At 46.9% G+C, this 21,877-nt stretch overlaps 1 protein-coding gene across 1 annotated transcript; it reads left to right on the top strand.

Moving 5' to 3' along the window:
* Positions 1-252: 252 nt before the first annotated feature.
* Positions 253-16,138, top strand: PRSS16 (serine protease 16). Its single transcript, XM_040442444.1, has 12 exons — positions 253-390; positions 4,573-4,754; positions 5,563-5,662; positions 6,906-7,035; positions 7,506-7,629; positions 8,433-8,510; positions 9,345-9,392; positions 11,856-12,119; positions 12,206-12,347; positions 14,237-14,416; positions 15,821-15,966; positions 16,050-16,138. Exons 1-12 carry the CDS (start codon positions 333-335, stop codon positions 16,101-16,103), a joined length of 1,506 nt encoding a protein of 501 aa, XP_040298378.1. The 5' UTR covers positions 253-332; the 3' UTR covers positions 16,104-16,138.
* The last annotated feature ends 5,739 nt before the right edge of the window (positions 16,139-21,877 follow it).

The following is a 21,877-nucleotide window of genomic DNA, read 5'->3' as shown; positions in this document are numbered from 1 at the left end:
GTGAAAGTAGCCTTAAAAAGATTGTGGATTGATACAAAAAGCTCGTTAGAAAGTGAAAGAACTTTTCATCCTGCAGAGAACAGCATTCATTTCCTGAGGCTGTGACAGATGACGCTGGGCTAGCATAGCGGATGTGTCTGAAGGGTTAACCCCCTCCCCCCCCCCCTCCTCCTCATCTGCTGCTCAAGCAAAAAAAAAAAACACAGAAGCTGAGCTTGTAACTTTTTCAGCCAATGAAAAGTTGGAGGAGTCATGTGGTGGAGGAGTCATGTGACTGAGGCAGTGCAGGCTGCTGCCAGGAGGAAGCTGGACTGTCTGCCTGCTGTCCTGCGATGATCGCCCTGCAGCTGCTTCTGCTCCTTGTCCTGCTCCTAGCAGGGGCGGACGGAGGTGAGTACCATACCTACCACACTCTGCGTCCTTTAAAAGCTGAAAATGTGAGAGATGACATCATCGGTAACATGTAAATGACTGTGTGTATTGTGTACTACAGCTGATTTACTGATATAGTACCGACCGATAGATCTCGCACAATGAGATGCATGTATATCAATTTAACAAAAAGTTGCCGACGACTTGTGATGACTGCAAAACTTTGTCCCTGTGGGGAGACCAGAGACCTGCTTGGCTGATGTCAGCTAATTTGCATACTTTTTTTTTCCCATGGAGCATTGCCTGACAATAAGTCTCCATACATCGCTGTGTCTCTCCAATGAAATCCAGTCTTCCGAGCTTTTCCTATATAGGCCTCATGCACACGACCGTTTTTCGGGTCCGCATCCGAGCCGCAGTTTTTGCGACCCATTCACTTCAATGGGGCCGCAAAAGATGCCGACAGCACTCCGTGTGCTGTCCGCATCCATTGCTCCGTTCCGTGGCCCCGCAAAAAAAATAGAACATGTCCTATTCTTGTCCGTTTTGCGGACAAGAATAGGCATTTCTACAGTGGGCCACCCGTTCCGTTCCGCAAATTGCAAACGGTCGTGTGCATGAGGCCGTAGGAAAATACTGAACCAGAAATCGCTGTGTAGCCCTTGCCTAAGGGCTCATGCACATGAACGTATTATTTTTCCCGTGTCCGACTCGTGTTTTTTTGCGGCCCGTAGGAGGAACCATTCACTTCAACGGGTCCGCCAAAAAAACGGAAATGACTCAGTGTGCATTCCGTTTCCGTATGTCTGCATGGCGGTTCCGCAAAAAAGACAGAACATGTCCTATTCTTGTCCGTTTTGCGGACAAGGATAGGCATTGTTACAATGGATCCGCAAAAAAAAAAACGGATGCAATATGGACGTCATCTGTAATTTTTTGCGGATCTGTGTTTTGCAGACAGCAAAATGCATACGGTCGTGCGCATGAGCCAAACTGACTGTATGATAAATGACTACGATACGGTCAGTTTGGGAGATGCTGCCGACACATGGGCTGATGCCGGTCGTGTACATGAGCCCTAAATGCCACATATAACACCAGGGAGTGGCACAATCGGGGGGTATAAATAAGGGCATGCCATAGAAGACATCCCCTATGTTAGCCTACGCAAATGAAAAGTGTAAATACCTGCGTTCCGTTGCGGAACAGGAGGCAAATAACGTTTTGTTGCAGATTTCCTGCACCTGAACGTCTCCATTCATTTCGGTGGAGGTGTAATCTGCAACATCAAAGACCCATCCTATACCGTTGCGAGGGGGAAAAAAATTCTGCAACAAAATCTGCAGCATAATCCGCAACAAAACAGCACAACTTTGTCAAATCTGCACCTGCGGATTTTGTTGAGGAAAAGTCCGCAACGTGTGCGAGGGATCGCCTGTCTGTACCCATCTGTTAGGGCTCATGCACACGACCGCGCCGTGTTTTGCGGTCCAAAAATTGCAAATCCGCAAGACAAGGATGCTGCCCATGTGAGTTCCGCAATTTTCTGAATGGAACTGGCAACCCACGATAGAAATGCCATCACAAAACACACAAGAATAGGACGTGTTTCATATAATTTTTTTTTCATTGAAGTGAATGGGTCTGCATCTGAAGCGCAAGAAATGCGTACCCAAACAACGGTCCTAAGTATAATGGCGTTTGCCGGAATGCGTACGTATCTCCAGCTGACAAGTGGAGACCCAGCTGGACAAAAACCACTGCGTTCTGCGGTTTGTGTCCGCCCCATCCTCCGCTTGTCTGCCTGGAACGGCCGCACCGGAGTATCACACCGGACCTTAGAAGGGTGCATGCGGTGGTAGCGATACAACAGAGGTCGGCGAGCGCTGCAATACAATGCCGTACCGCACATGTGGGTTTTGTTGTGACTGTGCCTCCATTGCAGTTTTCGGTAGAACTGTGCATTCTTGCCATTCAAAACTGTGGCAAAACCAAATAATTTTTGTAATTTTATTTACTTTTTTTTGGGTGACAGTGGTGCTGTTTTTATGTTGCACCATTACCATTGTGTCTCCCTGCACCCTAAGGCCCAGTCAGGGGGTCGCTCTTTACCCATATGTCACAGATTAGTCCTTCAGTGAGTGATATTGCAGCGGTTAGTTTAGTGTTATTAGACCTGATTCTTTTAAAGGGGTTGTCCATTCCTTCACTATTGATGACCTATCCTCAGGATAGGCAATCAATATCTGATATGCAGGGGTTTGATACCCCGCACCCATGTTGATGCTGGTAACTACAGTGCTGCTCCTTTTTACTTCAATAGGGGCAGCGCCACAGTAACCAGCTCTGTCCACTACACAGTGGATGGAGCTGTTGAGTTCCAGCACCCGGATCTACCGCAGAACAGCTGATCGGCGGCGGTGCCGAGTGACGCCTGATATTGATGGCTTATCCTGAGAACCGGCCATCAATAGTAAAGCGGTGGACAACTCCTTTAAAATTAAATTGGGGTCTATATCCTTATATTAGGGAATTGTAACACATGCAATTCCCTAATATAATATTATCCCAATTGCTTCATTCATAGGTAAAAGTAATAACTATAAGGGCTCATGCACACAAGTGTATTTTTTTTTCCCCATGTTCGTTCCTTTTCTTATTCCGGCCCGTATGTGGAACCAGTCACTTCAATCGGGCAGCAAAATAAACGGAAATGACGCCGTGTCTGCATGGCCGTTCCCCCAAAAAATAGAACATGTCCTATTATTATCCACATTACGGACAGTAATAGGACTGTGTTATTAGGGGCCGGCTCTTCCGTTTTGCAAAATGCGGAATGCACACGACCGGTATCTGTGTTTTGCGGACCGCAAAACATCCGCCGGTCATGTGCATGAGCCCTTAGTGCTGTGTATGTCAGTATATGACAACCAAGGGTGTAAACTGAAGGCCCCCGGGGCCCCAATGTGAGAATTGTTACAGGATGATGATGATGATGTCGGCGATCAGATAAAGGCTGACTGCCTCATAAATCAGGCCGGTGTGAATCAGCCCTTAGTCATTCATGAAAATGCAAGATGTAGGTCAGTAGATCGGGGGCTGGCGCTTTGCCTTCTTCATGACTGGATGCACGTGATATGGTTTCCTGCGTGGCTTCCCCATCAGGTGAGAAGAGGAAGCAGCGCGGGCGCGTGACGAGACGCCCCGCGGCTGGGCTAGTATAATGGAGGCGGGAAACGCCCAAATTAACCTGTTGATTGCAGCTTCAACCTCATGCAATTTACAGTAATTTGCCATAGACACATGAACTACGGGAGCAGAAGGTTTGCTGCAATGTGTTGATTCTGCTGAAGTTTAAGGGTCCATTCACAAGGCGTGGATTTGACATAGATTTCGGCTCGGATTTTTTACCAAAATCTGCATTAAATCCGCCTCCTGCACGTGGGAATGGGGTTCTCGTGCCCCTGAGCAGCCTTCACAGCGCAGTGGGGGTCTTATATACAGTGACTAGCTAAGGCTACTTTCACACTAGCGTTTTAGTTTCCCGGTATTGAGATCCGTCATAGGGGCTCAGTACCGGAAAAAAAAACGCTTCAGTTTTGTCCCCATTCATTGTCAATGGGGACAAAACTGAACAGAAAGGAATGCTCCAAAATGCGTTCCCATACCGGAGAGCAAACCGCAACATGTTGTAGTTTGCTTTCCGTCCTGGGATACGGAGCAAGACGGATCCGGCATGACCCCCAATGCAAGTCAACGGGGATGGATCCGTTTTCTCTGACACAATCTGCTACAATAGAAAACGGATCCGTCCTCCATTGACTTTCAATGGAGTTCATGACGGATCCATCTTGGCTATGTTAAAGATAATACAACCGGATCCGTTCATAACGTATTATCAGTAACGGAAGCGTTTTTGCTGAACCCTGCCGGATCCAGTAAAAAGGTTAGTGTGAAAGTAGCCTAAACTGCGTAACTACATTCACTATATAAAAATAAAAGGTAATATTTAAAAATGCAAATTAAAGGGAAAGAAAGAACCAATAACATAACTTAAGAAACCCCTGTAACGCACATGGGGAACACAAGTAGTCGGGATAGGGGAGCGCTTACCATGTCCTAGTCATGTCATCACCATTATGTCTGCGTCCACCTCTATGGGTTACTCTCAATCCCTGACCTACTCCCTATTTATTTTAGCCTGGAACCAAAGACAGATCCGGAAAAAAATCCACCAACTGCGGCAGGTTGAGAACTTCAAATCCTTCTACAGTCGTCTTGGGTTTCCAAAGGGAGCCCCCCTCTACGTGCCCCCGGTGGAAGGCTATATCACACAGCCCCTTGACCACTTCAACAGGAGGAACAATGAGACGTATAGACAGGTAAAGCAGGAACCGGTTCCGGGGCGGCTCGTCATATTTTACAGGAAAGTCTGAACACGTTCTTAGATCTGTCATTGGCCAGTGCATTTACCTGTTGGGACCTCAGGAAGGGGCCCCCACTTAGGACCCAGCCAGAGCAAAGGACCACTGCAGTGAATAGCTTCCTGCAAACAAACAGATGAAGTCCGGCTTCTTTAAAAGGCAATTTTCTTTATTTCGGGCGGTAAAATCCATAAGCGGAATACAGTGCAGATCTACGCGTTTCGGACCTCACAATCCTGGTCCTTACTCGTGACGTTTTACACCAAGATAAACATGTGTACCACCAATCGCAAAACGATTCGGTATCGCATGATTTGACAAAGAAATCACCGATGCCGGCGCTTTAACCCTTGATGTGCCGCGGTCAGCGCTGACCGCGGCACGTGCGATGTGTGAAGGGAGGCAGAGCGCTTCCATCGGGTGCTGTGATGGGGACCCAATGGCAGGGAAGGCAGTCCGTATCGACCAGCTCTATAAAAAATATCACATGACCTAACCCCTCAAATGAACACCGTGTTAAAAAAAAAAAAATGGTTGTGAGGTCCGAAACGCGTAGATTTACACTGTATTCTGCTTATGGATTTTACCGTTTGAAATAAAGAAAATTGCATTTTGAAGAAGCCGGACTATTCGTTGTGTCCGTTCTCCGGAAGCATTTAACGCAGGTGAGCGCTGCAAAAATATTCATATTTTTTGATCCGTGAATGCCTTCCTACAGATGGACGGGGATTTCTGACAGGCCATATTTTTTTTTAACCATTTGTAGAGGTACTGGATAAATGAAGAATTTTGGAAACGCCCTGATGGACCGGTCTTCCTGTTTATTGGAGGAGAGGGTGCGGAGTCTGAATTCTCGGTCTTGGCAGGTCGGTACTACACGTGACGCCTTGTTTTCTAGGTCTATGTGGCATATCTCCAGCGTAGGACGGTATTTGATGTTTAGGGCTCATTCGGATGACCGTATGAATGGGTCAGCATCCTTTCCGCAATTTTGCGGAATGGGTGAGAGGACCCATTCATTTCAATGGGGCCGCGAAAGATGCGAACAGCGGAACAAGGGACCCTTGGGCCCCATAGCAAACATTGGGAAGACTCCAACTGCTTCACAAAGGAAGTGACATCCATAGATATTACTTCCATCTCCACCATTGCTTGTGTCTACGTTTAAAGGGTATCTGTCAGCAGGTTTGTACCTATGACACTGGCTGACCTGTTACATGTGCACTTGGCAGCTGAAGGCATCTGTGTTGGTCCCATGTTCATATGTGCCCGCATTGCTGAGAAAAATGATGTTTTAATATATCCAAATGAGCCTCTAGGAGCAACGGGGGCGTTACCATTACTCCTAGAGGCTCTGCTCTCTCTGCAACTGCTGCGCCCTCTGCACTTTGACAGGGCCAGGCAATGTAAACATCATCACACTTGGTCCTGTCAATCAAAGTGCAGAGGGCGTGGCATTTGCAGAGAGAGAGCAGAGCCTCTAGGTGTAATGGCAACGCCCCCGTTGCTCCTAGAGGCTCATTTGCATGTATTAAATCATAATTTTTCTCAGCAATGTGTCCGTGCTCAAATCCGTGAGCAGGTGGTCAGTGATGGGTCCGTGTGTCCATTTTTTGCTGTCAGCGTTGCATCCGTGTTTTACCGACACTGAACTGCTGAAAAATAATTTTCAAAGCATCTCTTTTTAATGATCCGTGGTTTTCACAGACACACAGACTATAATGGACGTGATGGATCCGTGAACACGGACACAATAGAGCATGCATCCGTGCTAAAAACACTGACCCACGGACCGCGCTAAAACACTGATGACTGAATACACACATTAAAATGAATAGGGACGTGTGCTGCCCGCGGAGCACTCGTACAGCAGACGTCCGTGAAACACTGACGCGCGAATGAGGCTTAATACTGGCAGCACAGATTGGACAATGCCAGAAACCCCCCCAACTGGTAACATTGTGTTGTCAATTTATTGATAATCTTCTAGTAAGAACGCACAATGTAGATGCTCCAGGATTGTCATTTCACGTGGAATAAAGCTATTATCTACCAAAACGGACATGTCAGGAGGGAGAATTAATACAAGGACCTGTAACTGTAACCTAGGCGAGCACGTTGAGTTGGCTCAGAAACATCAAGCGCTCCTGGTGTGCCTTGAACATCGTTATTATGGAGCTAGCATCAATCAAGATGGCTTGACCCTGGAAGCAATAAGGTTCCTGTCCAGTCAGCAGGCGTAAGTACTCATAAAGTTAAAAAAAAAAAAATAAGTCCTTGGTCACCTTTAAACCCTTAAAGGGGTTGTCTGGGATTTTAATACGGATAGCCAATCCTTAGTTCAGGACATTGATATCGGTGGAGGCCCTACTTCCGGCACCACCACCCATCAGCGGTTTGCTGCGGCCTCTTCATTTCCAGGCACAGCGCCATACACTCAGTGGTGGTTGTGAATGGTACTACACATAACTATGTCCCAGTCACTTGAACGGGATGGAGCTGAAGTACCACGCGCAAAATGTATGGTCCTGTGCCTGGTCACAGAGCTCACTGGAGCACCGCGGCCTCTTCAAACAGCTGATCGGCAGGGGTGCTGTGGGTGTCTGACCCCCACCTTTCCTAAGGATCGGTCATCTATATTAAAATCCCAGACAATCCCTTAAAAATACAGCCTTTTTTTATGGTTTGCTTTTCCATGACATTACCTAGGCTCGCAGACCTGGCCTCCTTCCATCTCTTCGTCTCTCAGAAATATAACTTGACTCAGAAGAACACTTGGATTTGCTTTGGAGGCTCCTACCCTGGATCCCTTTCTGCTTGGTTTAGACTGAAGGTGGGTCTTTGCAATGTTAATTTTGGTTTTAATTCCCTTCTGTGTGATATTCTGCACTCACAAGGCACATGGTAAGCGACATACCTCCCAACTGTTGCATGGATGGGACGCAGACCACTCAACTACTATACTATGCAGAACTTGCTATTCTCTTCCCTGTGTGAAAACACTGCATTTTCCCACAGATTCCACTAGGGGGAGCTCAATGCAAAGACATTACTATAGCTTCCATGGTAGTTGTATTAGATCCTACTCATAGAGCTCCCCCTAGTGGTGGCTGCAGGCAGCCAGGCTTGTAATGGAAGAGAAGCAGGAGATTTATCAATGTATTTTTTCCCATTTTTCTGGTGTTCAGAAAGAGCACCATATATTTGAAGCACCTGTGGGTGAGACCAACAGTTTGTATTTAATTTAAAATTTCTTTCACTTGAATAAAAAAATATATAAATTCGTCAGAAATCTGGGGCGTTGGGAATCTTCTGCATTGCATGGGAGTGATTGACGTACGTACTCTGGGGAAACTAGGTGCAGGGGTCCATACTAAGTTTTCCTATGGGTCCCCTTTGAGATCTGTGTACGCCCCTGATGGGACGCATTGATCCCATATCCAAAGCTGGAACGTAGGTCATTCACACCCACAACATCTTTGCAATCTTGGGCCAAATGAGGATGTCGTGGGGAATACAGGTATGTGCTGAAACGGACATGTCGGGAAAGCAGGTGGGGTGGGAAATCCTGCTGTTTGTGTCTTAAAATCTAATAATTCAAAATTATTATTATTATATATTTTTATTTTTTTGCAGTTCCCACATTTGGTGTATGCAGCTGTGGCCTCCTCTGCCCCGGTCAGAGCAGAACTGGACTTCACCGATTACAACAAGGTCATTAGCATTAAGTTGATCTAATTATTGTAGATTTATTCATTGTATTAGCTTAGCTGAAAAATCCATTTTATGGGAATTTGAGGGAATTAAAGGAGTTTTCTGGGAGTTGGACAGTGAAGGTCTATCCTCGCGTAAAGTCATCAACATCTAATCGATGGGGGTCCGACTTTTTAAAGAGGCTGTCATGCTTCGGTGGGTGCTGCGGCCTCCTCACAGCTTACCAAGCGCAGCGCCATACGTTGTATAGTGGTGGCGCATGGTACTGCAGCTTGGTATTGTGTAGGTCATATGACTGAAGAACGTGACGTCGCTGGTCTAGGAAGAGGCTTCAGCAATCACCTGAGAGCCAGAACCTCTTTAGACAGCTGATTGGTAGTGATGCTGGGAGTCGGACCCCCACCCATCAGATATTGATAACGTGTTCCAAGGTTCAGGTTATCTAAGAATTCCGTTATGGATTCCACTACCACGGACCAAAAGTTGTGGTCCGTGGTAGCGGAATCCAAAACAGAATTCTTACATAACCTGAACCCTGTACGCCGAACTTGAAAAACACAAGTTCGCTCAACACTACAGGACATTAATAGTTTTTTCCCAGAAAACCCCTTTAACACATGGTGGATTCAGAATGGATTTGCATAGGTAAAACCCTCAGCAGGATACAGAACAAGACAAGGGCAGTGAACGTCCACCTGCTATGGACCTAATCTGCACGGAAAAAACAAGCACACTCCTTTTGTTGCCGATTTTCACCATGGTTAAGATAACCTTCGTGGAAAAATGTCCATCATTTCCTGCAGTTCTGTCAGCTTCTTCTCCTCCTCTTTCCAGGTGGTGGCCCAGAGCTTGTCCGATCCAGTCATTGGAGGATCAGCCAAGGTACTGTCCAGTCCACTGCCCTGTGGACAACTCTTCTGTAGAGTATCTTAGATACGGGAACGTCTTTATGTGAACGCCCCCTGTCTTGAACACCATTGTGACACAGAGCTCCACACCCTCTTCAAAGACACAGGGGGCAATTTATTAAGAACGGTGTTTCTTATACCAGTTTTAATTTTAAAAAATGCACTGGCATAATAAGATATGCTACATTTATTAAGAGGAGCACACCTGAAATTTACAAGCTGCCTAGGAGCTGGTATAGAAAAAGTGCTAAGTCTCTGCCACCACTAGGGGGAGCTCATATGTTTAGAATAGGGTTCAGTGTATAATTAGCCATGTCCTAATCTCCCTCTTCTGGTGAAGGCAGAGCCCTGTCTATGCTGGGGGTCTGGAGCTCTGTATCAGACTAAACTCTGACCGCTCTATTATTGGTGTTGAGACCCAGCAACATCCCTGCTTTCAGGACAAGCCCTTATGGCACTGGGCCGCACCAGCCCACAGGTACTGCGACAGCAGCAGCGCTGCACCATGTGAACAGATCTTTAAAAAGCTCACTTTTCCATGTCTCGGAAACTAAACTGAGACCAAGTAGGTATTAACCCTTGACCTATTTTTTTTTTTCTCTTTCTTCTTTCTGTCTATGTAGCTGTATAAGGGCTTGTTTTTTGCGGGACAAGTTGTAGTTTTTAATGGCGCCATTTTAGGGTACACATAACTCATTGATTGCCTTTTTATTAACTCTTTCTGAGGCGGATTGAAGAAGAAACTGCGAAACCACCACTAGGGCTGCAGTAAACGATTATTTTAGTAATCGAGTATTCTACCGATTCATTTTTTACGATTATTCGAGTAATCTAATAAGAAAAAATGAATTAATAGACCCCCTGCCATCAGTCCCCAACACCCTTCGTTCCTCCCTGTGCGTTCAGCCCTAGTGCATCAGTTCCCCCCCCAGTGGCATCAGCTCCACTATCCCCCAGTGCCACCAGCTTGCCCCTCCCAGTGCCACCAGCTTGCCCCCCCAGTGCCATCAAGGCATAAGCTGTGGAGCAGCATCATGCCTGGTAGATGCCAGCTACCACAATAAGCTGCGTAACCCGCATACCGCTGTAAACTGGCACTGAGTCCTGATCCCACATGTATAACAGAAAGCCAGGACATAAAGTGCCACCTAGGCTGTAAGTCTCGCCCCTTCCTCTGCACCAGTGTGACCTGTCATGTCCTCCTCCAGTGCCAGCACATGGTACCAGCAGTGGCTGGCATCACCTGTTACACCAGCCCCTCTCCCCAGGCTCCTCACCTCCTTGATCTTGTCCCGCTTCTACTTGACATCAGGATCTGCAGGCTTCTTGCCCACCACTCCGATAGGCTCTTTGAAGGGCCGGGGATTTAACCTGCCTGCGGCCGTGCCCCTGCCATGCGCCCGCAGCCAGTCATTCTCCTCCTGGATCTCCCCCTTGATGTGCTCGGGCGGCCGGTTCAGCGTGTCCTTGGCTTCTAGCAGCGCCCTCTCATGTTGCTCTCGGATCCGGGCGGGGGGCGAGGCAACCCCCATTCTCTTCATCCTGCAGCCCAGGACCAAAGGGGGTGCGCTGCGGAGGAGGCTGCTGGAAGAGCACTCCACACTGAAAGGCAGCAGACTGCCGACCAGCATGGCAGCTGGACGCGTGCAGCAAGCTACGGGCCGGCGGGTGACCACGGAGCGGTGAGTTAGTGCTTCACTCCTCCTCCGTGGTCACATGACACAAACGAATCCTCGATGCAAAAAATTTGCATCGAGGATTTTTTTTTTGTGTCGAATTACGCAATTCAATCGAGTAATCGTTTCAGCCCTAACCACCGCAAAATTTTTACACTGCAAATTTAGCGACATTCGCTTTGTGGCGTAAAAAACATGATCACTTTATTTTACGTTAACTTGTAGTTGTCATTGGTATCATTTTGGGGTAAATCACAAATGCAACAAGCTTGGTCCAGCTCGCCGCTCTTGTTGCTTGATCCTGGTTACACCAGGCTCCGCGGACGGTGCACGTAATTGTAGACCACCTCGAACGCAGAGCTTGATAAGTCCCAAAGATGTCTACAGCGCTTTGTCCTTAAAACCTAAAAGTCTTTATTGAGTCATTTTAAAAAGAACATCATCCCAAAATAGGGTTCAATCCAGATCATCGCCCCCCTTAACGCCGACCTGTTTCAGACAGTCTCCTGCTGGAAAGGACTCTACCGCCCTCATATGGGCTGTTCTTACCGACCTATGAATGCAGCATCAAACTTCATGTATATGAGCCGGGTGTGAGATGTGCATGCTTTATACCTAAAGATGGGACTCTGTCTTGGGCGTGTAGGAAGGCTTAGGCCAAGAGTGCATTCTCAGTTCTTCTACGATCATGCCATCCGCTATCTGTTGCGGTAAACGCCTGCCATAGACTTTGCTGATACTACGGTCTGATCTGTCTGCAGTGTCTGGACAGAGTGAGGGAGAGTTTCCAAGAAGTGGACTCCATCCTTCACACGGGGAACGTCTCGAAACTCGAGAAAGACTTCTCGTCCTGTTCGCCTCTGCAAGCCCCCGATGATTACGCGGAATTTGTCAGCAACCTGGCGGATATATTTATGGGAGCCGTGCAATACAACATGGAGACGCCGGGCAGCGATGTGAGGAAGATCTGTGAGCGCCTAGTCGGTGCAGAATCGGCATACCAAGGGCTGAGACTTGTCAATTCAGTAAGTTGGCGGTTTTATTAAGTTACTCTGCAGTGATGAAGCACTTACACAGGACAGGACATAGCGCTGTATCTTGTCTCTGGCAGGTGTACATGGATTACATAGGACTGCAGTGCGTGGAAAACTCCCATGAGAAGTCCTTGTCGGACCTGAGAAATACAAAGATAAATCCGGTGGGAGTTGGGGAGCGGCAGTGGTATTACCAGACGTGCACAGAGTTTGGCTACTGTGAGTGACCGCAGTCTGCGTGTTGTGTTTTACCTACTCGGATGATGGGAGTTATGCACAAAGGGGTCTGTCGCTTGTTTTTATATAGAGCCAATAGAGTTACAGGGGTTGTTTTCCTCTCCTCTGGATTAGGTAATCGGTATCTGATCTGATCGGGAGATCCCAGTTGATCAGCTGTTTGAGAAGGGACCGGCGCTCGCAGCTATCCCTAGGCCATGTGAGATCACGTTCATTGGTCAAGTGGCCTAGGCGCAGCTCAGCCCCATAGAAGTGCATGGGACTGAGAGCAATCCCAAGCACAGCCGCTATGCTATGTACGAGCCCCGGTGCCTTGTCAAACAGCTGATCGGTGGGGGTTCCGGGTGTTGGACCCCCACCGATCAGATACTGAAGTCTTGGAAAATCCCTTTAAGGAATTTTCTTAACATTAAAACCTGGAGTAAACTAATCAATATACTTGTATATGAAACCTGCTCCTGGCTCCCATTTAAAAGGGTTTTCCGGGATCATATATTGATGTCCAATCCTCAGGGTAGGTCCTCAATGTCTGATCAGTGGAGGTCTGACTCCAAGCACCCCCGCTGTTGGAAGAGGCCGCGGCGCTGTAGTGAGCACGTCGCATGACCTAGCAGCAGCTCAGTCACAGCTGCAATACCACGCACAGCCACTATATAATGTATGGCGCTGTGCTTGGTGAGCTGTGAGGAGGCTAATGCGCTCACTGGACCTCCACTGCCTCTTCAAACAGCTGATCGGCAAATTTTACATTTACAGATTATTAAATTGGGTTTCTTGATTTCTCTTAAAGGGATTTTATCACCAAAATAAAAACCAGATATTGATATTTTCTGATTGTAGATTTTTTATTTATTTTTTTTATTCTATTTTCTGTACATAATTATGTAGGCAGCCATTTTGTCTGAGCTGATGTTAATGGCATTCAGAGATACACTTTACTGCTTTCAATTTTGCCATAGGAACCTGTAGTTCAGGGTTGGCTCATCGACTTCTATGGGAGAGTTGTTATTGTGGGCTTTACTTGATGACATGGGCGGAGGTGAGCTACGACCATCACCTACTGTGACTGGTGGATCCTGTGTTATCTCTATATAGGTGTTACGTGCCACTGTAATCCTGCCTGTAATGATAATGAGATGACTGCTGAGAAGTGATGTCTACAGAACAGGAACTGTCAAAGAATCATGATGTTTACTGGTCATGATTTCAGGATTTTTTTTAAATCTAGATAATGACACCAAAAAATGTTTACATTTTCATTTCAATAATAGGTCACTTTCTGACAATACATTCCCTTTAGGCCGGGCCCATGCTGCGGGGGCTCAAATTGCGGTCCGCAATGCACAGGCACTGACTGTGGGGCCGCCACATGTGGATCGCGGACCCATTCACTTGAATGGGGTCCGCGATCCGCATCCGACTGTCCGCACCGCAAAAAAGTAGTGCATGCACAACTTTTTTACGGTGAGGAGGCACAGACAGAAAACCCACAGAAGCACTCTGTAGTGCTTCCGTGGGCTTCCGATTCGTGCCTCCATTCCGCACCGCACTGCATGTCCCGGATTGTGGACCTATTCAGGTGAATGGGTCCGCATTCGTGATGCAGGGTGCACACGGCCGGTGCCAGTGTATTGCGGCCCGCAGCGGCCGTGTGCATAAGCCCTTAAAGGGGTTCTCCAAGAGTATAAAATGTCCCCTCATGTGCCGGGCACCCCACATGGAATATACTTGCCCTGGTCCCGGTGCCGATCCTGGTTCCTGCACCGCCGCTGCTGCTTTTCCCTGCACATGGATGAAAACATCTGGTGTCGGGAGGGAGCAGCCAAAAACTCCAGAAAACTCCTCTGACTTCTCACATCTTCCTTCCGCAGATCAGACTTGTGAGGACAGTTCTTGCCCATTCTCCCCACTCATATCCCTGAAGTCTCAGGTGGATCTCTGCACAGAAATCTTCCAGATCCCGGCAGAGTCCGTCCGTCAGTCGGTCAAATTCACCAATGAATTCTATGGAGCCGATCATCCCAAGTCCAGCAGAATAATCTTTGTTAATGGTATGACATTGCTAAATTAGGGTTCTGAGCAAGACACGGGGATTCGTAGAAAATCGGGGTTGCCAACCGTCCATAAATTCCTGGACAGTGCCTCAAAATTGGGAATTTTTTTCCCAGTGTTCATGATTTTATTTTTATTTTTAAGCTGTAGGAGCAGGTCATTTGTGATTGTAATATCATCATTTCACAGTCAAAGCGATCCCCCGGTTCAAGAAAAAAAAATATTTTTTATTAACTGGGGAACAAACAGAACAGCTCCCTTTTTAACTCCTCTTTTTAGCTGCAGATTAGTCGGCTCCCGTGCTCCTCTTCTGCTATCCAAGATGGCCACACCTGTGCATTTGGTAGCCCAAGACCGTTTCCTGCTGCCCTCAGATTGGCCAGCACTGCTCACGTGAACCGTGCAGGCCAATCCAAGGGCAGAGCTGAACAAGCAGGAAGTGTCTTGGGCTACCAAGTGCACAGTGTGCAGCGGTAGTCTAAGAAGCGAAGCGGCCATCTTGAATGACAGAAGAGGAGCTTAAGAGTTGGCAGGTCTGCAGCTGAAATTATGAAAAAGAGGTCCCCAGGTAAGTGCCTGTTTGTTCTCCAGCTGTGAATTTTTAAAAATCTTCTTTTTTTTTTTTTTTTCTTGAACTGGAGGGTCGCGTTAAGGCTTCGTGCACACGGCCATTGCCCGTTTTGTGGCCCGGCCGTGTGCTTACCGCATCACCGATGCGCACCCATTTTGCGGTGTGGAACAGAGGCACGGATCTCCACGAAAGCACTACGGAGTGCTTCCTTGGGGTTTCTGTCCGTGCCTCTGCACCACAAAAAAATTGCGTTGCAGACGGATCGTGGACCCATTCGTCGCGGCAACCGCACGGATGGTGCCCGTGCATTGGGGACCCTAATGCACGGAACGGCCGAACAACGGCCATGTGCAAGAGGTATAAGGGGCTCATGCACATGAACGTATTTTATTTCCGTGTCCGTTCCTTTTTTTTTTTTTTGCTGACCGTATGCGGAACCATTAATTTCAATGGGTCCGCAAAAAAAACAGAAGTTACTCCGTGTGCATTCTGTTTTCGTAAATGTCCGTTCCGCAAAAAAAAAAGAAAAAGAACATGTCCTATTATTGTCCGCATTACGGACAAGGATAGCACTGTTCTATTAGGGGCCAGCTGTTCCGTTCTGCAAAATACGGAATGCGCATGAGACCTGGAATTTATGCCGAAGTGGCCGGGTTACCTCCAGACCCCATTATAGACAATGAGGATCTGGCTGTGAACTGCAGAATCTGGCAATGCCGGATCCAACATGTTCCTGCAGGCTGCTCTCTGCCACAGATGTGAGTGTACCCTCTCGGGCCCTGCACTAGGCATAACTCAGCGTATCACACCATTCTTGTTACCTCCCCTGCAGGTGACGTAGACCCCTGGCACGCCCTCAGCGTGTTGAAGAACCAGTCCCGCTCGGAAATCGCCATCTTTATCAACGGGACTGCCCACTGTGCAAACATGGGCCCTTCTCGCAGCACCGATCCTCCATCCCTGCAGAAAGCTCGAGAGGTCAGAAGACTCCATCACACTGCGCACTAACGCGCCCTGCAATAGAGAAAACGGGGCTCATTATATTCCCATTTGTGTTGCAGGAAATTGCCAGTAAAATTGGCGAATGGCTACAAAGCGCTCGGAGGACAGAGTGACGTTCAAATACCAAAATGTTTTAAAAATCACTGGATTTTAACCAATGCAAGCAACGCTAGTGGCTTCCGTCTATAATACGAGGAGACGATGTGCAATACGGCTGAAAATGATTTGGTCATTTCTAGAATAAAAGGATTTGTCCACCATTGCTGCAATGCATCTAAAATAAAAAAATGAAAATTATTTGCGTATAGTCTTGATTAAAAAAATCTCCTACTGTTTGGTGTCTACAGCTGTAATTCAGACGTATGTGTATCCATGGTTACAGACTACAAACGCTGTGTAGTCTGACCCTGCAGTGCTAACGTACGTTTGGTAGGTTAGGTTAGCTAGAATGGCTGACCTCAGACTACGCAGGGTTTGTAGTCTGTAACCATGGAGACACAGAGTAGGCTTCAAAGAGTAGGCGAGGTTTAATCAAGATGGATTTAATAAATGACCCCCTATGTGTCAAGTTCCTTCTAAATTGTAGATGCATTGGAGCAATAAACGAGGGACTTGTAAGGAAATTAATTGTTCTCAGGTTTATTTTTTTTTATTCTTACACAGATATTAAAGAGGTCCAGCTGGTGACCCCTTTAATGTCATTAAAAAAAAAGCCATGCTCGTGTAAAACCACTGTGGCTCCCATTTTGGTGCTGCCCTGGTCCCCTATTCACACACAGGAAATGACTGCTCAGGCAATCGCTGGCTGCAGCAGTGACTCACCTCAGTCAGTGATTGGCTGAGCAGTCATTTCCTGTGCGTGGACAGCGACCAGGAAGTAAACCGGGAACAACAGTGTCAGGGATTGGTCAAAAATCACTTCATTTTTAATGTCTTTCTGACCCTTTAAAATAAATTATCGGCCGGGCATCCCCTTTAAGGAGTTTAGGCGCGGATAACGGGCTGAGTGACCACCAAAGGTATTTTACATTTTGTATTTTTCTATGGTTTTATATACATAAAAATCTATTATGTGCCAACCTGTGATGATCAATTTTGTAATTTTTGTTCTTTGTTCTCAAAATAAATTATTCCAATATTGAGGAGGCTTGACGTTTTTTTTTCTTTCGATTCTGTAAAAACGCAAATATACAGTATTTTTCGCTTTATAAGACGCACCTGATGATAAGACTCGCCTAGGTTTTTGAGGAGGAAAATAAGAAAATATATATATATATTTTGAACCAAAAGGTGTGCTTTTGGTGGGTTTTGAACTAATGGTGGTCTGTGGATGACACTGATATGGGGGGGATCTGTGGATGACACTGATGGGGGGGGGGATATCTGGATGACACTGTTAGGCTACTTTCACACTTGCGTTCGGAGCGGATCCGTCTGGTATCTGCACAGACGGATCCGCTCCTATAATGCAAACGATGGTATCCGTTTAGAACGGATCCGTCTGCATTATATTTTTAGAAAAAAATCTAAGTCTAATTGTTAGTCAGGCGGATCCGTCCTGACTTTGCTCCGCCAGCTTCATTAATGAAGTGGGAGGAGCATGACTGACTGAGTGACGCGACGCTGCCGGCCTGCCTGCTAGCTTGATAGTGAGGACTCCTACTGACTATTACAGTACTTTTACAAAGCAGAGCCACTTTACATATGAAGACTGCTGTGAGCGGGGCCCGGTGTAATGGAGTACAGTGACTGCATCGGGTCCCGCCACGAGTGAAACAGCAGCTGCCGGCCTCCAGCCCCTCCTCCCACCCCGCGCGATAGAGCTCTGATACATCGCAGGCCGCGCTGTGCAGCATAGCGGCTGGCGATGTATCAGTGTCAGCAATGTAAAAATGCAACCTTCTCTTTATAAGACGCACTGCCATGGCCAAAAGTGGGGGAAAAAGTGCGTCATACAAAATACGGTAATAAAAAAAGATACTTATTAATATAAAATTATCACTGAGCCAGAAGGAGTTAGAAAAAAAGTTGGAAAAGTTTTAATAAATGCGTTAAAGAGGGTCATTTGGGAGGCGGGGGTGGAACCTCTGTGCTGCGCAATGGAGACCGGAGGCCCAAGGTCCTGCTATTTGGTCCCATCACCGATGCAACAGCACGATCAGTGGGGCTCAGTCTGTTTAAAAAGTATTGGGCTAGGGCTACAAGGCGACGTGTCGCTGAAAACTCGTGCTACACTTTTTTTATAATGACAGGCGATGGTGTCGCACTGTGACACGATAGTCGCAAAAAATCTGTTTAAAAGCCTCCTACACACGACCGTTGTGTGCACCCGTGGCCGTTGTGCCGTTTTCCGTTTTTTTTTCGCGGACTCATTGACTTTCAATGGGTCCGTGGAAAAATCGGAAAAAAAATGCACCGTTTGGCAGCCGCATCCGTGATCCATGTTTCCTGGCCGTGAAAAAAATATGACCTGTCCCTATTTTTTTTCACGGCCAACTGTTCACGGACCCATTCAAGTCAATGGGTCCGTGAAAAAACACGGATGCACACAAGATTGGCGTCCGTGGTCTGTGGCCGTAGGCTACTTTCATGCAGACGGATCAGAAGATCCGTCTGCATAAAAGCTTTTTCAGAGCTGAACTCAAATCCGACAGTATATTCTAACACAGAGGCGTTCCCATAGTGATGGGGACGCTTCTAGTTAGAATATACTACGAACTGGGTACATGACTGCTGCCTGGCAGCACCCGATCTCTTACAGGGGGCTGTGATCCGCACAATTAACCCCTCAGGTGCCGCACCTGAGGGGTTAATTGTGCGTATCATAGCCCCCTGTAAGAGATCAGGTGCTGCCAGGCAGGAGGGGGCAGACCCCCCTCCCTCCCCAGTTTTAATTTCATTGGTGGCCAGTGCGGCACCTGAGGGGTTAATTGTGCTGATCACAGCCCCCTGTAAGAGATCGGGTGCTGCCAGGCAGCAGGGGGCAGTCATGTACACAGTTCGTAGTATATTCTAACTTGAAGCGTCCCCATCACCATGGGAACGCCTCTGTGTTAGAATATACTGTCGGATATGAGTTTTCACGCTGTAACTCAAATCCGATGGTATATTCTAACATAGAGGTGTTTCCATGGTGATGGGGACGCTTCAAGTTAAAATATACCATCGGATTGGAGAAAACTCCGATCCTATGGTATATTAACTCCTGACTTTACATTGAAAGTCAATGGGGGACGGATCCGTTTGCAATTGCACCATATTGTGTCAACGTCAAACGGATCCGTCCACATTGACTTGCATTGTAAATCAGGACGGATCCGTTTGGCTCCGCGCGGCCAGGCGGACACCAAAACAACTTTTTTTTCATGTCCGTGGATTCTCCAAAAATCAGGGAAGACCCACGGACGAAAAAACGGTCACGGACCAACGGAACCCCGTTTTGCGGACCGTGAAAAAATAGTTGTGTGCATGAGGCCTAAGCTGGATTTTTGTTCGACTGTCGCAGTGCGACACCATTGACTGTCATTACATAAAATTTTGCGCGACGCATGTTGCAGTGTAGGGGTTCCCTTTTTGTGGCGCGCCATGTAGCCCTAGCCTTAGGACTCATGCACACGAATCTGTTTTCTGTCCGTTCCATTTTTTTTTAGCGGCCTGTATGCGGGACCATTCATTTCAATGGGGGCGCAAAAAAAAAAATGGAAATGACTCCATGTGTATTCTGTATTCGTATGTCCACAAGTCCGTTCCGCAAAAAAAAATAGAACATGTCCTAATTTCGTCCGTTTTGCAGACAAGGACAGGCACTGTTACTATGGATCCGCAAAAAAGAAAAGAAAAAAGTGACACGGACGTCATTCGTTTTTTTGTTTTATTTTGCGGATCCATGTTTTGCAGTTAAATACATATGGTCGTGTGCATGAGCTCTTAAAGGGATTGTCCTTTCAGAAAACGGTCACGAGGCAATCTGTTGATCCCCCAGTGTCCTGCAAGCTCCAGTCATGAATTCTCCCCATAGTATTGCAGGAGGATCATTCAGAGCAGCTCCCCGATCTGCGGGAAACCTCCCCTCTATGACGTCTGCATCCCCTGTATATCAAACCAGTGACTACGGAGGGGTCCTTCTCCTTGATTGTACCACCTCAGGTAGGTCCTTACTGCACCCAGGACCCTAAGGCCCCTTTCACACATGCGTGACGTGAACGCATTGCACCCACACTGAATCCGGACCCATTGATTTCAATGGGTCTGTGTACATGAGTGATGTTTTTCGTGCAACGCAGGCCCCATAGAAGTGAATAGGGATGCGTGAAAAACGCATTGGCATCCGCAAGCAAGTGGTTGCGAAAATGGTGCGAGTTTCACCGAACGCATCCGGACCTAATCCCTATCGTTCGTGTGCAAGAGGCCTAATGCATCCAAAGAGTCAGGAGCTTCTGACTGGTAGAGACTTGGGTGGGATCAGGTAAGAGCTTGATGGGACTGTGGGCACTATGGTGGGGGGCACTTTAAGGGTACATCCGCTTGCACCAGAGGGAGAAACACGCTAAAAATATTGCTGCAAATCCATGACAGTCCCTGACGGATCTCATACGCTATAGTGGGGTATGTCATGTGTACGCCATTTTCTATGTCTTTTCTATGTAGATTTTGGTTCAGATTTCACACCTCCAAAGCTGCTCTGAAAACTCTTTCATATCATCTCCATTGATTTCAATGGGAATTTACACAACATTTATTTTTTTACGTTTACCGCAGAGTGAAGAGAGGAAAAAAAAAATAAGTGTTCATTCTTCGTGCGGATTCTACGTTGAATCCACATTCAAATTTCTCACGTAAATAGGCCGGATAAAGACCTCATTAACCCCTTTGTGACCAAAGTCGCCCGCACAGCAACAATTTTACCGCACGGTGAACGCCGTAAAAAAAAACTGGCAGAATTGCAATTCCATCCCATTTGGATTCTTTCCCCCCCCCCCCCCCCCGCTTCACACTACATTGTATGCAACCGTAAACGATGCCATTAGAACGTACAGCTTGTCTCGCAAAAAATAAGCCCTCGTACGGCTATGTGAGCTGGAAAAAAAAAAAAAAAGTTATGACTCTGGGAAGGAGGAAAGTGAAAAACCAAAACAAAAAAAAACAGAAAATCGCCCGGTCCTCTAAGGGTTAAAAAAAAAAATGGCAAAAACTGTATTGGCATAAACGTTGCATCCCAAAAAACCTCCACAAGGAATCCTCAAGCAGGTTCTGCATCCGTTTTCTTTGGTTAGGTTCACACTGAGTATAATGTGAGCGGGGAAAAAAACCTGATGCAAAATACGGGACCTGACGCGTTTTGGTGAGGATTTTTATTCCTGGTCATTTTAAATAGAATTCTGGATGCGGATTCCATATAAGGAAAGGACAAGATATTTTTTCAGTGGTGCGTTTTTTTAAACCGCATGCAGAAGAAAAAAAAGTGCTGTATGGTTTAACATGCGGATTCCCCATTGAAAGCAACAGGGAAGATCAGATCTGCTGCATTTTTGGGGAGTTTTTTTTTTTAGGGTCAATTCACACGTCTGTAATTTGGGTCCGCATTCGTTCCGCAATTTGCGGACCGATTTACTTTCAATGGGGCTGGAACGGATGCAAATCCACATTTCCTGGATCCACATCCGTTTTTTCTGGATCCGCAATTTCGTTCCTGGAAAAAATAGAACATGTCCTATTCTTGTCCGCAATTGCGGACCAGAAAAGGCATTTTCTATTATTATAGTGTCTGATGTGCGGATCGCACATTGCAGGTGTCCGTGTTTTGCTGATCCGTGTGAACAAGCCCTAATAAACACAGATTTGGTCCACAAGCTTTCAATTCATAAACCGCCATTCAGACAGGCTGGTT

Source organism: Bufo bufo, chromosome 8, assembly GCF_905171765.1.
Source record: "Bufo bufo chromosome 8, aBufBuf1.1, whole genome shotgun sequence".
Classification (NCBI taxonomy): Eukaryota; Metazoa; Chordata; class Amphibia; order Anura; family Bufonidae; genus Bufo; species Bufo bufo.
Note: the sequence above shows the minus strand (reverse complement) of the source record. Positions and strands in the feature narration are given on the sequence as shown.

Excerpts from the sequence above, each read along its gene's own strand:
- PRSS16 (XM_040442444.1), top strand. The coding sequence starts at position 333 with ATGATCGCCCTGCAGCTGCTTCTGCTCCTTGTCCTGCTCCTAGCAGGG. Across the intron at positions 8,511-9,344 it reads ACTTCACCGATTACAACAAG|GTGGTGGCCCAGAGCTTGTC; the intron begins GTCATTAGCATT and ends TCCTCTTTCCAG. Across the intron at positions 15,967-16,049 it reads CCCTGCAGAAAGCTCGAGAG|GAAATTGCCAGTAAAATTGG; the intron begins GTCAGAAGACTC and ends TTTGTGTTGCAG.